The sequence below is a fragment of the Cylas formicarius genome, unplaced genomic scaffold (genome assembly GCF_029955315.1).
Source record: "Cylas formicarius isolate icCylForm1 unplaced genomic scaffold, icCylForm1.1 PGA_scaffold_7__23_contigs__length_41026272, whole genome shotgun sequence".
NCBI classification, from domain to species: domain Eukaryota; kingdom Metazoa; phylum Arthropoda; class Insecta; order Coleoptera; family Brentidae; genus Cylas; species Cylas formicarius.
Window position 1 is genome coordinate 21,646,221 of NW_026844352.1, and position 18,688 is coordinate 21,664,908.

The window sequence follows — 18,688 nt, forward strand, 5'->3', positions numbered from 1 at the left end:
CAAAAAAATAAAGCAGGAAATGTTCAGCCAACAAGCAAATTGCAAGTGATTTTCGAGTAAGTTCAGTCCTAAAATTTTCTATCCAATTTTTAATTTTTATATACACGTGGACATTTTCTTTTTTTGCTTTAGTTATCTCATGCGAACTAATAATTTTAAAATAGTTGCAATATATTATTTTATACTGGTTGAACTTGGAACAATTTTAATTGCTTTCATCTCCTTTTCTGCAATTTATGTGGTTTATTGGTTTTTTATTGTATTGTAAATTGAACATCGCAAAATAAATGCATTATAATAATAATAATAATTATTATTATTATTATTTTTATTATATCAGAGAACACATCTACACCACTCGAACCTCGAACGAAATTATTGGTTGTTGGATTTACAAAAGGTATGGGGGAGTGCCCGTCAAAGTCAAAACGATATACTTTGAGACACACCATACTCGCAGAATGGAACTAGAACATATCGTGTTCTGTACACAGACCTACGCAAACAACTTTGAGTAGTTAATTAGGTTGTTCGTAGCGTCGAATCTAAACTGCAAAACTCAGAACGGGTAAGCAGATATTGTAGATTATTATTATTGTATTATTATTATTGTAGGTTGTTAGTTCTGAAAGCTATTTTTAAACCACATTTTGGCAAATGTTTTGAAACTTTTTCACTAGGTCCTCCTAGGTAAGTAATTGTTTTTAATTCTTCGTGTTCTGTATTAGGTTTCGGATAAAAAGAGTTTACTGTTTTCTGGATTTGTTTTTTATTTATAATTTTATCGATAATGGATTGTAGCCGTTGTTCAGGACAATTTGTTTAATGATATTAAGTTCTTAATTGTAATTTTCTGATGAGAGTGGCGTATCAAGAGGTCTGTGTGTAAAAGAGTGAAATTCAGCCATTTTGTGTGCATAAGGGTGATTTGAGCTGATATGTATGACTGTGTCCGCGTGTGAAGGATTATGGTAAATGGAAAAATCTAATTTGTTTTACGTTTTCGTAATAGTTAAGTATAAAAAATTAATAGAGTTATCCTGTTCAATCTCGATAGTGAATTTTATAAGATTATGTAATGAGTTAATATAATTTAAAAAATAATTCAATTGCCTGTCCGTCCCAACAAAGTAAGCAAAGACATCATCCACGTATCTATACCACCACAGAAAACTTTTACTTAAAGGATGTTCTAGTATGATATTTTCCAAATTATCCATAAAAATCTCGGCTAACAAAGGTCTAAATGGGTTTCCCATAATCAAACTTTTCTTAGAGATGTAAATCTGTCCATTAAATTCAAAATAATTTTGGTCTAAAGATACTATTAAGCAATCTAATAAATCTTGTTTCACCAATGAGTTAACCTGTTTCCGAGTGATGGTGAAATCTACTAAATCTATCACATCCATAGGTGGAATACTGAGAAATAAGTTTTGTTTTGTTGTTTTTATTAATTCAAAAGATTTTTTTATTGCAAATTTTGGTTTAAAATCTATGTGGAACTATAAAATATTTACTAATTTTGTTGAGAATTTAATTTAACTAAAGCATATAATTTCGACGGTTGTGGATTGATAATTGTTAAAAAATACTTGTCTTTCTCACTAAATAGTGTGGAGTTAGTAATTACTTCCTTGACTTGTCTTTGATATAACTCGGTAGGATCATGATTGATACATTGGAAAAGATCTGGTTTAAGAAAATTGTTGGTTTTTGAAATATATTCTGGGAGATCGATAGCTATGACTGTTTTCCTTTTATTAGCACGTGTAAATATCATGTAATTTTAATTATGCTACACACTTAAACACAGAAAAACACATTTTTAACGACAATTTTGATATTTTACATACAGCTACAAAAAGTAGAAAATTAAATTCATTGGAAGCCATGGAGATTAACAAAATGAGACATTCAAATTTATTGCTTAACGATCAATTAGACTTAAATACCTCCCCTTTATTAAACTTAAATTCTCACCATAACATTAATTAAGGCTTTAATGTCGTTTTTCGATATATATAGTAGCAGGTGCTTTGTAAATATTACATTTGATAAAGACAAGGTGTTGTCGAAACAATCGTCATGTGAAAATATATAATTTCGTGAAAATCTGAACTTTTAGTTCTTATTTATTTTGTTAAATGGATTTTCATCAAGTAAAAGCCAGCTCAGTTCGATTTTCGTGAATTTTAATATGAAATTATCACATGGAGCTTCCATTATAGGCCAAGTGACAAAATGAAATTAATAATATAAAGGTAAAGGTTTAAATTTTTCTGTTGTTGAATTTCTTATAAAATCGTGGATAATATTTTGCAAAAATATCCTTAAGTTTTCTAACAAAATATCTAAGCGATAATTTTCTACAATGGTACAAACTGTGTACAATAATACGAGTAATATCTAAATGCGTGTGATCTTTATACATCTCGCCATCTGCTGCTGAGTAGTGAAACCGACTGAAACGTGCAAAATTACGCAGTTCGTTATCTTCCCTTTTATTCGTTTAACACAGTGGTATTCGAAAATCACTACACCGCACGTCATCGTAAGCAAAGAATATAAAATAGAGGGGAGGGCTCAATGTTAAAAAGCATACGTTTCAACGCCTCTAGTGATTATATCCCGTCATGAAAACGGAAAACGCGCGGGACGTACGGTTCAATTCAACTTAAAGTTAGAAAGGTAAAATGTGATGAAAAAAATATGTCGAATTAGTTTGTTTTTTTTTATTAAAATATAAATAAAGTGCTGTTATCCGTTACAAGCTACTGTAGTATTTTCAGTGTGACGCATTACTTTAAACCGCCATGACAGTACTTTAGTAGTCGGACGCAGATAATAGATGGCACTCGTAACAGTATACGCGACCTCTATCTTATACTCATTGATCGTAAGGCAATATGCTGAAACTTTGTGCACGCAGTGCAAATTACAAAAGGAGTGACGCGATGTAAGTGCAACGTGGATGAATTCCAGTTGGGATTGTTTTTTCTTTTGATATTTTACTTAGAACATAAATAAATACATATTTTTTTGAATTTAAACTTCAGGACGCAAAATTTACAATGTTGCAGTTTTATTACAAAAATCTTCTTTTAATATTTATGTGATTCAAATATTCAAGCAAAAGCTACAGTGAATCTCTAACAATATGTCTCAATCCACATATCTATAACATGAAATACAGAACATACATATCATATAAATAATAATGCCAAAGGACGGACATGTTTTTGCTTGTTTTTTTTTTTTTTGAAGAAAAACAAATATTTCCAATCCGTTTATGTCAATATTTTCAATGATTTAAAAGGAAACCAATTTCTATTAGCATCACCTTAAAACATTATCGCTCTCAGCATTATTTCCTATGACTTTTAATGAAGATTTGGTACTATTATGATAAAGCTAATATTTCAAGTTTAACTTGGGCTGAAGGTAATTCAAATATGAAATCATACATAAGGCGATCAATTTCTTTATTTTATAGCTAAATGCTATTACATTCTGTTACTGGATTCTGACTGCTATCTAAAATGTTGTTGCGAATGTGGGAGATAATTGCGTGGCTATTCGCGGCTCTAAACATTAATTAAGATTAATTTTCACCAAATTATTCAGCAATATTCAGTTAAAATATGCCTTGTTAGCTTGTTTGTCGCATTTGGCGGATAACCTCGGCTGGTGCTATCAGGGCGCCATCATTTGTAATCGTCGTTATTCTGTTGCACGGTGTAACCGACTTCAGCCAAAAAAAAATGGTGTTTGACGTCGCGGATAAAGTCGCTCTGGTCACGGGCAGCGCGTCCGGGATGGGATTCAAATTTTGCAAGGAGTTTCTGAGACGGGGCGTAAAGGTAAACCTTAAGTCAGTTAACTCGATCTAAAATGGAATGGCTACAGCGGGCTTGAAAGAAAAGTGAAGCAATTTTTGGCTATATATAATAGTTCCTTCTTCAAGAAATTATTTTCAAATTCAATATTGTTAGTGGTTAACCAAATGATAAATAAATTCTTGTTTCCAAGAAGACGTTGGAGCCTTCTCTCTGTATGTCTGACATGATAACTTGCATTATCCATAGTTACTACTCTTCTTCTTTTTACGTTAGGATTAAGCACTGCGTTTCCATTAATTTTTTCCCAGGAGCAGGATGCTGAAGACCAGCATTCGTATAATGTTATGGGTGGTCCAGGTGTATTTGGTTTTTCCTCTGTTACAATCAATCTTAACTAATTGTTCATTTGGCTCCTTTTCCGATTTCTGGACAATCTTACTACAAATTGAGTCGCACACATATCCCTCATTTCGTCACGTCTCTTTCGGTGAAATAACGTACATCACTGTTATTGAGCTTGGTATTCCCAGTTCTGTTTAGTTCTGTTATATCGCTTAGGTACACTGATATTAATTATGCCTTTAATTTCAATTGCTTTTTACGTTTGCCTTTAGATATTTGAAAGGCACCCCTCAGATTGTAAGTATGTTGTTAATTTACCTCTCCTCGGTTCTCTTAGTATTGTTAGAAACTTTGTATTATTTACATATACTGGCATGTTAAGCGCTTTTGTTACTTATTAGAATGTACACCTTTATAAGTGATCTTCTTTTTTTTGAAAAATAGTCTTCAAAAACTGAATTCATGTCCTCTTGGTAATTTCTCTTATGCCACGACTGAATAGTAAATCACTCTTCGCTTCCAATATTAGGCTCTTTCCAAAAGTTGCTCACAAATAGATATTTTCCAGTTTAGGTCGAGTTCACTACGTTACTTACAGGGTAGCTCGTTTATTATGAGATGGATGATACTTTTTCTTAGAATTTTAAAATTTAAATTTAAAAAAAATCCTAAAGACATTTGATTTGATTCCTTAGTACTTTAGTACTTTTAAAATATCATATTATTATATATACCAGGTGTTTGCCTTTTCATGGAAACAAGTTTTCTCGTTTTAAATTGAAGCGTCACTGAATTTTATATCAATAGGGACATAATGTAACAATAATAATAAATATAACTATCTATTTTCCCGACCGAAACATTTGATATATATAGAAGGGGATCTACTTTAGTTGAATTTGCTGATATTTTAAAAATAAATAAACACAGGGTGGCCAAAAACTAACATTGAAATTTTGAATGGAAAAATAGTTAAAAGAAACGCCGTATTTTTAGAAATTCTTATTAGCAATCAAACGTTTCTCCATTGTAACATTTTGGCTATTAATTGGTCAAAAAGATAACGGATAACAATTTTTTAGAAATCGTTTACATAGTGCTTGACGTAATTAAATTATTAATACAAAGGTCTAAAAACATAACATTTTTTATCAAAAATATTTAGATATTAGTTGAAAAATATCGAAGTGGTCAAAAACCGACAAGAAAAACTTTTTTAAAGATTAATAGAAAAAATGTAAAATATTTAATACTGTTATAAAAAAGAATTATATATTTATTAAAAATGACTTACTTAGGTGCCATAAAACTGCCAAATATTGCAGCCAACAAAACTGTGTAGTTGTCAGAGCATTTTTCTAATGTTGTATTTTTATTTTAAAAATAGACTTTCTACGATTTGTTCTTTTCAATTTTTACTTATTTATTATTTATTTTTTAAATATCAATACAGACAACAAAGAAAGGCAAAGTAGAAATGTAGTCTGGCGAATATATTTTAATATACATACACGTCAGAGCAAAAGAGGGTGTAGAACTAATGATCCATAGAAAACTGTCTCAAAATATCCAGGAATGCAAATATGTATCGGAAGCTGTTAAGTTTAAATCAGCAAATCAAAAACTAACATCTTCAGAAAACTACAAACCAGAAGAAGACAGAAGAAAATTTTATGAGAAATTACAAGAAACAATTGAAGTATTACCAAAACAAAAATTTAATGAAAGTGTGACTAACTAACTAACTAAGGCGAATCCTTAGTACATTTCTATTCACAAAACGAATTACGAGTAAATAACACCTTTTTGACACAAAGAACGACATAATTATGCATTCCAAAGGATACGAGGAGGTAGATCAATAGATCAATGATAGACTATATCTTAACAAATACGGAAATACATTACACACAAATACTAGATATAAGATGTTAATGTTCTGCTAACGTAGGAAGTGACCACAATCTTGTTTTAGGGAAAATAAGAATGAAAATAAACAAACATAAAAAAAAATAAAAGTTTGGGGAACAAAGAGTAAAGTAGAAAATACAGGATGAATCAATAAAAAATCTCTATCAAGCAAGGTTGGAAAACAAAATAAACGAAAACTCAGTAATATAAGAAGAAGATATAGAAAATATCTGGAGAAAAATTCGGGAAAATATCAAAAACGTAGCAAAAGAAGCGCTCGGGGAACATAAAACCGACAAAACATCCAAAAGAATAAAAAGTACACTTTTATGGTTTGCAAATGGAGATCTGGAGAATGATCCGTGGCCAGCGACAAGAAATGAAAGAATTGAAAGAGGTAAAGGATATCGAAAAAGAGACGTGGACAAACCACTTGGAACAATTGTACAATAGGGAGAATTTAACAACAGAAACCTAGGGTATAGTAACAGATGAAATGCTAGAAATAAATAGTGAATAAGTGGAAGCATTTAAGAAATTAAGAAACCGAATATAAATTATTGAAGTACGAAGGTCCCAAGCTAATTAGAGAAATAACAGCGTTTTTAAACAAGTTAATACAAAGATCACAACTACCGAAAGACTGGAGGATAAGCATAATGATACTAATTTTTAAACAATGGAAGAAACTGAGCCAAATAACTATCGAGGAATTAGCCTCCTATGCACGACTTTGAAAGTGGCAACAAAAATTATTACCAACAAAATAACTCCACTTGTAAAACTCTCCGAAGAACAACAATGTTTTAGAACTGGAAGATCTTATGCTTTATTGACTTAGACAAAGCATTTGCATATACTTTATAATAAATATAATAAAACTAATCGAATATCGAAAGAAATAAAATGGATGCAAAAGTAAATTCAGAGCTAACTGAAAATAATATGAAAATATTGGCCTAAAAAACTAAATCACTAGTAATCAGAGAAAGAACCAATTAGATGTAAGCTGGAACTTGATAACCAAATTATAGAGCGGGTAATGAATATCAAATATTTAGGAATTAGATTATCACATCGTAATAACATGGAATATTAAATAAGAGAAGATATTGCAAAAGCCAATAGAATAGCAGGATGCCTAAACGACACGATATGGAAGAACAAATACTTAAGAACCGAAACAAAATCCCGCGTATATAAATCTGTAGTTCGACCAGTCATGACACAAGACCGGAAACAACTAAGACTCAGAAATTCCTGGAAAGAAATGAAATGAAAACATTAAAGAAAATAGCATGGAAAACACTCTGGGATAGAGAAACACACATAAAAACATAGAGACATATGTGGAATTTAAATCATTAACACAAAAAAAAGAAAGCAAGGATGTAATCAACATATAGATAGAATGTTTGAACAACGGATAGTGAGGATAGCAAGAGATACATCGCCAGCCGGTCGGAGGAGTATAGGACGCCCACGAAAAAGATGGAACGACAACTTGTGATAAAAATTACATTGAAGTAAAACAAGCAGAAGTGCCTAATATAGAAGAAGAAGAAGAATACAAACAATTAACTTAGATCTGCTTCTATAAGGAAGTCGACAAGAAATATATAATAAAGGCTTTGTTATATATTATGTTAGTTGTTACTTGTCTCTGAATCTCTAGCAACATAATATTTTAATGAGAACTTGAAACGACTTTTAGCCTTTAAGTCTTTGAATATATTTTACAGATTCTGTGATAAGGTATCATCTCATAATAAATGGACCACCCCATATATACATCCAGGAATTAGTACTGATGGCTTGTTAATTACAGGGAGTCGTCTTGGCCGATGTAGACAAAAACCTGGGCGAAATCGCATCAAAGGAAATCGCTGCTGAATTTGGAAAAGGCAAGGCGATTTTCGTGGAAACCGATATAAGCGACAAACGGCAGTTCGAGGGTAAGACGACTATAATCGAAGACGGAACGTAGGCCTTTCATATTTGCGATAATTTTAGAGGCTTTCAAATCAGCAATCCGGACGTTTGGCCAGATCGACATCCTCGTAAATAATGCCGGTATTCTAAACGATGCTCAGTGGGAAAGAGAGATTTCCATTAACGTGGTAAATGCATTTGTAGAGTTATGCACAGTCCATTTGCTAGAGAAAATGGAGAGAATTTAGACCGGTTGTATAAATGACGTTTCTTATACGAGCCGTGCGTAGTAACTTAATGAATTAAGGAAAGATGTCTATCCTATTGAACTCGATATAAAATAGAAAAAGACGGCTAGTATTTACCGACCCTAGATCAATAAGTTTTTTCTGTGACATGTGGAACATAATTAATTCAATTTTGATGAGTAACCTATTGAAATTCTTCGTATTTTAACAAACGAACATGGAAATCGGAGGAGTTCATTGGCACACATCGATTTACTTTATTCCATACCATCTCGATAGGGTTAAGTTCGCAGTGCTAAGGTGGTATTTCTTCAGTTTTATATTTGCGATACTCATTTCTGTAGGTATGGGCAATTTGCACCCTCCATGAAGTTACTGGATACTTAAATTCACAAGTATGACATAGGGGGGCGTCTTTTTGAAGTCGCTTAACTCTTTGAAAAAGGGACTTTGCGATCTCCTATGGCACGGTCTCAATCGTATTACCCACATTTATACAACTCTCATCTAAGTAGATATTAAAATTTTGTTGGCGATATTCCTTGATCGCCCTGTGTCGCCAAATTATTCGTGATGTACTTTTGCGGCCACGCTTCACATATTCAAAACCTATATTTTTCATTAATTTGCGAAAGGCACTTTTATAAATTGCAATTAAAGTTGGGAGAATTTTTTTGGAAAGGAAATCGCCATGACGCCATGAACAAACTCTTAAAACCTTCATCATATATCTAATCGCAAGAATTTGACTAACTTCCCCTTTTTTTTCTTTGGAGTATGATTTTTAAATTCGCCATTGTTCTGTTCCACTTCTTACTTCATGTAAAAAATTATTTTTTTTACCAATAGCACTCAGTTTTGAACCGCCACTTACGGCAATGATATACCGCTTTCTCCAATTTGCTAACTATACTATCCACAATATATCCTCAATGTGACTAGGACTATAGTCGTAACATAATTCCATCAAACCACTCAGGTTTTCGGCCAAATCATGGCACGCTTACTGCCTTACTGCATATTAATGATCTAACAGAAAAAAATTGATAAAAATGTTTTACCAATACTCCCCTTATGTGAAATTTCAAAAGCATCCGATTGAGTTGATCATGAGTTACTCTGTAATAAATTAAAGTACTTTGGATTTACCAATCCATCTCTCTTTTTTGTCTAGTCATATTTACGTTATTCTTGGACCCCTTATATCTTTTGTATACATTTGAGGTTGGACATTGAATTGTCTCGAATCTAATCATCTTAATATATTAAACAACACAAGAACCCGATCTTAAGCTGAAATCTAAAACTAATTATGCTATTTGCTTTCATTGGAAGTTCAAATCAAAATTCAATAAGAAAATGAAGATCTTAAATTTACAAATTCAGCAAAACGCTTAAGTGTGCTAGTCTATGCTCAATTGAGATCTAGTAACCATATTTCTAATTTATGTAAAAAGTCTTATATATCCTTCGAAGTACGAAAAAAACTCTCGGAGACATACATCATTTCTAAAGTCACACTCTGTCTTGCATTCTTAACTGTTGCTGAAAAAAACACAGCTCTTTCAGGTTTCAGGACCGATAATGAAGTTTAGAATCCTATAATCATAACTTGTTATTTTATTATTACTACAATTTGTGAAAAATTTTGAATGGTGACTGACTAAGATCAATATCTGGAGCTAGACTTTGCCTTTTGGTATATAAGTACTTTGTATTGGTATTGAGCAATTCTGTTAAGAATTTTGTACCTCGCTCTTCTGCTCAATGATCTCTGTCATTGGAAATTCACATTTTATGACTCTCCCCCGTTAAGGAGCAGCGCATGTGCTGCAAAGCCAATATCGATATTTTTTTCAATGTCTGTATGATCAGCATCTATATATCTAATAGCTATATGACTTGACTGATTTTCCTCTGTCACTTATTTTGATAATAATAGTATACAAGGCTGTTCATTTTTTTCAAATTCCGAATTGAGTCGATCAAAATGATGCATTGCAATGAAACTGCGATTCTTTCAAGTTTCGGAGACGAACTATCAACACTTGATCGACCTTAACATTTCAAATAACCAGAGACATTGATGAAGTATCTTTTTTTTCTAAATTCATTATTTAAGTGTGACGCTACTGTATCCTGTGATATGGTGGAAGATTTTAAAATTTCGTATACTAATTAGAAAAAGTAATTATGGTGTTCTATAAAGCCGAAACGCGAATGGTTTAGACCTCTAAAAGTCTCTCTTGCTAAAGAATAGTGTATAAAAGCATCTGCAGGGCCAGAAATAAATAAAATACTATATTTTAGAAAGGCACGGTTAACGGAATGATTCTTGGTTTGGAACACTACCTCCAAAAATATAAATCAGGACTCGAAGCGGTAATCGTCAATGTATGTTCGGTGTCTGGAATCGAGCCGCTAGACTTTTTTCCCATTTATTGCGGAACCAAATTTGCCATTCACGGCCTAACACTATCGTGGGGTCTTCCTTCGCATTACGAGAGGACCAAAGTCAGAGTGGTGGCTCTATGTCCTGGAAGAACCAAGACTCCACTAATAGAGGATACGACGGGCAAATTCTTGCTTGATGATTATAAAAAAGCGCCAGTCGACGTTGCGTTACTAAGAAAATTCACGCAGACGTAAGTGATATCGAGTCGAGTCAAATAGTCGTCTCACATATATTATTTGTTTCCAGTGCTGACCAAGTGGCTCCTCGTATGATCGAAATCATTGAAAAGGCTGATCCCGGAACGGCCTGGGTCGTGGAAGGAGGCGACGCTCCATACAAATTTGTTCTTCCCAATCGATTCGAGATAGTTGAAAAAGTGTATTTGAATTAAACGCGGTTTATGAATTCAATAAATAGAAATTACAGACAAGTTGGTGCTTAAAACAACTGACTATAGCGTAAATAAGACGCCTTGGATTTACCAACCCGGCAACTACGTACTAAGTTAAAGCTCGTCCAATGAAGTGCCTCAAATTATTTAACTGATTATTATTAATTATTCCAACCATAGCCGGGAGGTTTTATTTTTATATGATGAGCGCCACACACCATCAAATGGAAGGAACAATAGTATCGTATCATTTAAAACTTAAAGTGGTTAGTAAACCTATACCTCTTAAGAATACAATTAAATTTTGCTTAGTTTGAATAAAACTCGATAATTACACAGTGATTTGATGTTTGCTTGTTGGGCCGTTTTTCCAAACAAGCCATATTTTTATAACGCTCTATATCTTAAAAACGTTACTTTATTAATATACACACCTATGACATGAATATGTTTTTTCCATGTTAGGCATGATTTTTAAATGAATTGATCTTTATGAAATTATATGCGATTTGGCAACACTGTACAATATTAGATTTATCTGCAAAGCAACCGAGTTGGCGCAGAAACATCAATACAGCGTTGCAATTGTTGTATTGGTCTTCGTTATTGCGTATTTCTAGTGTTATAAATATGAAAAGAAGACATTGTGTAAACAATCCAAATAACTTTTGTTATATCTGTGGTAGTTATGTCGTAGTAAATTAAAAGTGAAAAATTTATACCACGCTTATTTTGGTGTAAAATTTGACGACCAAGACAAGTCCTGGGCTCCTCATATTGTTTGTTCCGTTTGCGTTGAAGCATTAAGAAACTGGCAAAAAGGCAGGACGAAATGTTTAAGCTTTCGTGTTCCTGTGATATAGCGAGAGCCTATTTTTGTTCGTGTAGTGTCTAAGGATTCAGCAGTAAAAATCCGAAACAAATTGTGTATCCCAATCTTGACTCTGCTATTTGACCAGATGTACCGATACCTTGATCGATACTCCTAGGGCAATAGGGAGGTTATACAAAACTTGCGTTATTTGTGAGTGGGATAGTCAGGCAAGAGATAGTCATTGAACTCGAATAGAATGGCCCTCTAGAAACAAGCCTTCCACCTGGTAGCAAAAATGTATTAAGAGATAGCTTAGCTTAGTTGACGCCAAAGTTTTACTGCCTCCTTTTCATATTCAACGGCAGTGTGTTAAAGCGCTAGACAAAAAGGAATAGTGTTTCAAATATTTGTACAAGAAAAAAAAAGTATTCTTGTTGGGCCGCAGATAAGGACATTATGCATGGAGAATTTTTTTTAAAACACAATGACCAATGTGGAGAAAAACGCCTGGATTTCATTTAAAGAAGTAATTGATAAGTTTCCTGGGAACTCTAAGCACGAACACTACGAAAGTATTGTTCAAAATATGGTACAACACTTTCATCGCCTAGGTTGTAATATGAGTTTGAAAGTTCATTTTCTGTTATCACAATTGAACTATTTTTCTGACAATCTTGGAGCAGTTAGCGAAATAATTGGAGCATAACGAAGATGATGGACTACTGCTGGATGTTAAAACGGGATATGCCCTTAAAAACACACAGCCGAATGTCCAGACAACGCAGCTTTCTGGCAAAAAGACGAAGATTTCACTCAAAAAAGTAGAAGTTTTTTTTCTCACTTTGTTTCACTAGAATTCCACTTTTTTACTGAATTAAAAAATAGTTTTTTCCTTTAATATTTGCAAAAGAACCAAAATTATATGAAATCAGTTTTCAAAATAAAAACATCTTTCAAAAAGTTTAATTTTGTAGGCCTCTGTTATTTAAAAAGTTTAACACCTCAAAGCTAAGCATTTGTTGAGCTATGTTTATGTCTACAAATATTCTGGATGCGTTGCTTGCTGGTAAATCGAACTTGCTGACGTTTCACCAACCATCTTCAGCAAGTTCAATTTATCAGCAAGAGAAAGAAAGGTTCTTTGAAAGATTATGTTTATACATGTTTTTAAAGAACAAGCAACAGTAAAATGATAAAACCTGTATATACTGTAATGTTGGTCAAGTTGAGAATTTCATATTTAAGTTGAAATGTAGAATTTTATAAGCCCCAGAACTTCCATTGCCTCTTTCTTTTATTTATTAACCTCTGCTATCCTAATTTCAGAAGAAGAAAAATGCAGTCAAGAAGTAAACTCATTAGTATTATTACTAATATCTGGCAATGTAACTGAAAAAGAAAACATAGTTCACAACAATTAAATTTACTTTTGTGTCATCAAACAAACGTGAAACTGTTTAATCTAATTACTTAAGCCGGGGTGAACTCTATCTTTCTTAGCTTTATATTGGTGGTCTTGTTTCGTTCTACTACTATCTGCTATTTGATATATTATCTATCTATCTATCAAATAATTCTTAATCAATTTTACGAACAAAAATGGTCTCACAAAAGAATGGGAATATGAAAGAAGTATGAACCAATCTATTAACCAAGACAACAAAAAAATTATTTTCCAAATTGTAAATAACATTATTCTAATTAGGGACCTTGAGTTTTCTTATGTAAAATAAGTTTTTCTCTATTTCTGCTAGAAAGGAAAGTTCCACTTTAAAAGTATCCAATTTGGCCCGCCCTGTACCAAGTGTTAAAGTTGCTTTTTGCTAGCACACAGAATTTGACCCCACCGTCGTGTTTATCAAGAAATAATTTGTTTATTAAGAATGCAGCTTCTTGTTATCAAAACAATAACATGTATTCTATTTTCGGTATTAAGAATTAGGTATATTTAACGCGCGACTACCAATCAAACCATCAGATTGAAGAAATGGTGTTCGATATTAAAAGTAAAGTCGCCTTAATCAGTGGCGGTGCGTCCGGTATTGGACTGAGATACGCAAAAGAATTGCTAAAACACGGGGCAAAGGTAAGGTAACATTAAAACTGCTAAAAGAAAAATAAGAAATATAAAACAACAAAATATTCTGATGATTAGAATTTTTATAAACAAGTAAGAAATATACACAAATATCACAATAAGGAATGACAAAAAATAGTATTCGGAATTTTGCATTAATCAAAAACTTTGGAAAAAACTAAATGAAGTTAATATCTATGGAAGTCAAGTATAATGTCCCGCAAACCCAAAAAACAGCTTTTATTTCATTATTTACCTTTCATCCTATTACCGAAGGTATTGATAAAAAGTGTTTTTTCGTAATTAATGATTTCGCTGCAGGTCCACATCAGCAAAGTGTAATAGAATATTATACAACCACTGTGGTAAAAGGCACTATTAAGATAGAAATTTTGAATTTTAATGTGCCAAGTACTAAATCATCTGGAAATGGACAATATATTGAGGTTTACATCATACATAAATAAGTCAGTAAAATGAAGTGCGCCAAGTGCTTCAAAAAATATAAGACAACAAAAAATCCTTAAGATTAGAATTGTTATAAATAACAAATCACAAACAAACATCAGAAATAAGGTATAAAAAAATAATATTTTGAATTTTGCCTAAAACACTTTGTTCTTTGAACAATTATACTTGTTATTAAGTTTTTAACTATCGTCTTTAGAAAGTATTAATAATATGGAGAATTTACAAAAGTCGTGATTCAGGCTTATTTTCGGCATTCGTTAATACGAAAGAGTGTCCTGCAATGTGAAGAAGATCAAACGGTTAACTAAAGAAGATTACACTTATGATTGAAGAACAGATCTTTTTATTCTGGGTCTATAAACAATAGAGTTGATAACCGATAACTTATGTAAACTAAATGACCCAATGTTAAGTCTGATTTATATATTATTAAAAATATCTAAGAATGATTTTGATTCTAGATGAAATAAGCTTTCTTCTCAAAGGCTTTCAGAACCTAAAGCTGTTCACAAAATATGTTCCTGACAAGCATTTTACAATTAAGATGAGAAGATTTAATATCAGATTCTCGGATTTTCATATATCTGATATTATCTTGAGAATTCCGGGAATAGAAATTGACAAAATTGGCTAAACTTTATATTTATTCTTTATTGGTACATTTTAACTTCTTAATTCATGCTAAAGTTTAATTTGAAATACATTCCTGCTCTTTTATAAAAAAAAAAAGATTGATTCTTTGTAATTTGATTCAAATACTTTTTGTTTCTTATAGTTTTAAAGAATAAGTTGGCAGAGAGTAAAAAACGTCGATTATAGATATTTAGAAAGTTGGATACCATGTACTAGGCAATAGTTCTGCAATCGCTGAATTCTGTTATGGTCAACTTACTTTAAGCAAGGATCATAAACCGTGTCCCGGTAATTCACTTGTGGCAGGACGTACGACTCACAAAGCATAGTTTTAATATTTGTTCGCTATAATCTTCCGTGTTCTATCTATTTGTATAGATTTATTGATTTGCTCTGTGAATCGCAATTACTGATCCATAATCAACTCTAGGTTCCTAATAGTTTTAAAACATGTGCTATAGGTGGATTCTAAAATAATTTGATCCTTATATGTGTTCTCCGATAGTTCCCTACGTAACGGTGGTCCAAATACAATTGCACCCGACTTCTTGAGTCAAGTTGCAGGCAGTGCCGTTTAAATATTAGAGATATTTTACTCAACTCAAAATTAAGCCCTGTGGCTGCTTTTTACTTTCGAAAAATCGATGAAATCGAATTTGGAGTTTACTTAAAGGGTCTGCGTTGATTACTTTTGAAAATTAACTAAATGTGCGATGTACGGCAGAATAAATGACATACATAATTAATCAAAAATTTCAATCCCATCAACTACAATAGCTTATGATTTGATTTTTGATATTGTTTTTAGAACTTTTGCCTCAGAAATAGTTGCAAAACATAACTTGGTAAGAACGTTTTCTTTTTTGTTTTTATTATTGGGTTTTGAAAAGTTAAGATGTTTTAAATATGTCCAGACTTCATTTATATTTTTGCCTTCTTGTAATGGTACAAATGCCGTGGAATGACAATAGGATTCGTTTGTAAGAATATGTTGAATTTTTTCTTGATAGTAAGTTGTGTTCATGAATGACTACGGTAGCATTTTCTATGTCGGGATTAGACTTTAGAGATTTTAGAGCTATGCGTTCACGCTTTCAAATATTAGGAAGCTTTGGTTTTTTAAGGATTTTGCGTCACCAAGTTGGATTTATCAACAACTGAAGCATAAGGAATCCAAAAGATTTGATTTATACGGCAAATAAACATTACTATTATTATTATACAGGGCGTGGTTCTGGCCGACGTCGATTCCAATTTGGGTGCTACGGCTTTAACAGAAATCGACAGACAATTTGGGAAGAATAAAGCCATTTTCGTAACGACGGACGTGACCGACTTCCAACAGTTCGAGAGTAAAAAAAATATCCGATTTTTTATCCCAAGCGGTACTTAACGACTATATGTTCTAGATGCATTTAAAAAAACTGTAGAAACGTTCAAAAACGTCGACATTTTAATAAACAACGCGGGAATTTTAAACGACGAAACCTGGGCAAAAGAAATCTCCATCAACCTCGTAAGTTGGAAGTTACGATGCCCTTTATGATGAATATAAAAATTCGTTATTTTATAGAACGGTGTTGTTCACGGTGTTCTTTTGGGTTTGGAAAACTATTTGCAAAAGTACAAATCTGGATCGGAGGCAGTCGTCGTCAATATATCTTCAATTGCCGGGGTTGAACCGTATGCCGCCATTCCCATATATTGCGCCACTAAATTTGCTGTCCTCGGAATGAGCCTTTCCTGGGGTCTTCCCTTTCACTACCAGAGAACCAAGGTCAGAGTTGTCGCGATTTGTCCCGGAGTTACAGACACCCCTTTAATCGGTGAGATGGCCGGGAGGAATCTTAGTGAAGCTTACGAAGAAATAAGACTTAAGGAACTTCAAAACTGTAAAAGTCAGAAGTAAGTACCTACCGATGTCATGATATGCCAATTAGATACCGATCTAATAAACCCTTTCTAAACGTAAGTTTTGGTTAGTTAAATTTTTAAATATGTTTCACAGAATAAGCCGAATTAGCAACTTAGAATGATGGCACCTGTCAAATATTCAAGATACAACTCCATCTTGATTTTTGAGGTGAACAAAACTCCAACTCCAAGAATGAAGTTGAGCTATTCATTGAAATGATATATCTATGATTTCATAATACCCAAAATGTTAACAATTTAATTTCCTTAACGAAGTAAAAAGTATATTTCCAAATCCAAAGCAGAATAGTCTGCCCAGAAGCTTAACAATCAAAGATTTAAAAATCCATATTACGTTGTATCTTTTGAATTTCACACTTGTCATTGTCCCAACTTCCTTAGAAAACGTCTTTAAATTAAAAAAAAAGCAAATGGGGATGATTGTACTTCGAGTGAGACACTTAAAATAATTTTGTATTTTAGACGGTCTATGGGTTACTTAGATTGCTTATTAGAGGTTTATTTGCATGGAAAACCAAAATGACTGAGTGACATTGTCATTTAATAGGTGTCGCCTCATTGTTCTCATTCTAAGTCGGTTATTCGGTTTAACCATCAAAACTTTATGCAAAGTGTCCAGGACCTTATATTTTTAAATTCCTACATCGATGAATACATCGAAAACCAAAAGGAACTCAAAACTGTAAAAGTCAGAAGTAGAAACCGAAGAATGTCGTAATATGCAGATACTTTTCTAAACGTAAGTTTTAAGTGTCTCACTTTAAATTTTTAAATATATTTCACAGAATAAGCGGAATTAGCAATTAAAATGATGACACCTGTTCAAGATAGAACGCCATCTTGCACCTTTGCATTTTTTCCTCAGTTCAGCATGAGTTCATGATTTCTTTCATCTGCATTTTGATTTATTTGGCTAACAATCCTAGAAAGATCTTACCGCACTGACTGCTACATAGGACCACTTTGACTTGTCAGGTATCCTCCTATAAAATCATTTGTAACATGTTGTATTAAGAGGTGGACTTCAAATATTTTTCCGGATTTGTTATTTTAATTTCGAGAACATGTGGCAGGGGTTTGCCAAATAATTTCCTATATATTTACTTCTTGCGTGATAATAAATGGGATAATTTTGAACCTATATGCCATATATGCCTTATGCTTTTCTAAAAACATTTTTTCAATAAATGTAATCAAAAGCCAAACCAGCAGTATTATACAATGTATTCAGCAATGCCAAAAGAAAAATAATCTTATTAGAAATTAGTATTTTCTTTCAAATAAAATTTTCGAAAAAAAAACAATTCAAATAAACAAAAGTGTATTAAAATTCTTTGTGTGTGTGTGTGTTAAATCTGTGATCTTATTTATTTCAGGCCGGAATACGTAGCAGCAGGTATGATCACAGTTTTGCAGAAAGCTGAATCTGGGACTATTTGGATTATAGAAGCAAATGAAGCTCCTTACCAGTTCGTTTTACCTGACCGATTCAAGTTCACTGATAAAATATTTTTGAAATAAACTTCCACAAATATCTTCTAGTATTTAGTACAATTCTTTATCGTTTATAAACTAAGCCTGTGTTAAAAAAATATTTTAAACTATTACCTGTTGAGCCCATAACGGGTTCACTTACT

The 18,688-nt window shown here is 32.5% G+C and overlaps 1 protein-coding gene across 1 annotated transcript; it reads left to right on the top strand.

The window, feature by feature from the left end:
* Positions 1-627: 627 nt before the first annotated feature.
* LOC132705084 (uncharacterized) lies at positions 628-18,645 on the top strand. Its single transcript, XM_060675514.1, has 11 exons — positions 628-690; positions 3,657-3,863; positions 7,924-8,050; positions 8,109-8,215; positions 10,586-10,920; positions 10,977-11,112; positions 13,878-14,021; positions 16,342-16,468; positions 16,526-16,632; positions 16,690-17,021; positions 18,428-18,645. Exons 2-11 carry the CDS (start codon positions 3,765-3,767, stop codon positions 18,570-18,572), a joined length of 1,659 nt encoding a protein of 552 aa, XP_060531497.1. The 5' UTR covers positions 628-690; positions 3,657-3,764; the 3' UTR covers positions 18,573-18,645.
* Positions 18,646-18,688: the final 43 nt, after the last annotated feature.

What these genes read in the sequence shown, in the direction of transcription:
- LOC132705084 (XM_060675514.1), top strand. Translation starts at nt 3,765, where the DNA reads ATGGTGTTTGACGTCGCGGATAAAGTCGCTCTGGTCACGGGCAGCGCG. An exon ending in CGACTTCCAACAGTTCGAGA is followed by an intron (nt 16,469 to 16,525) that starts GTAAAAAAAATA and finishes TATATGTTCTAG; the next exon opens with ATGCATTTAAAAAAACTGTA. An exon ending in CAAAACTGTAAAAGTCAGAA is followed by an intron (nt 17,022 to 18,427) that starts GTAAGTACCTAC and finishes TATTTATTTCAG; the next exon opens with GCCGGAATACGTAGCAGCAG.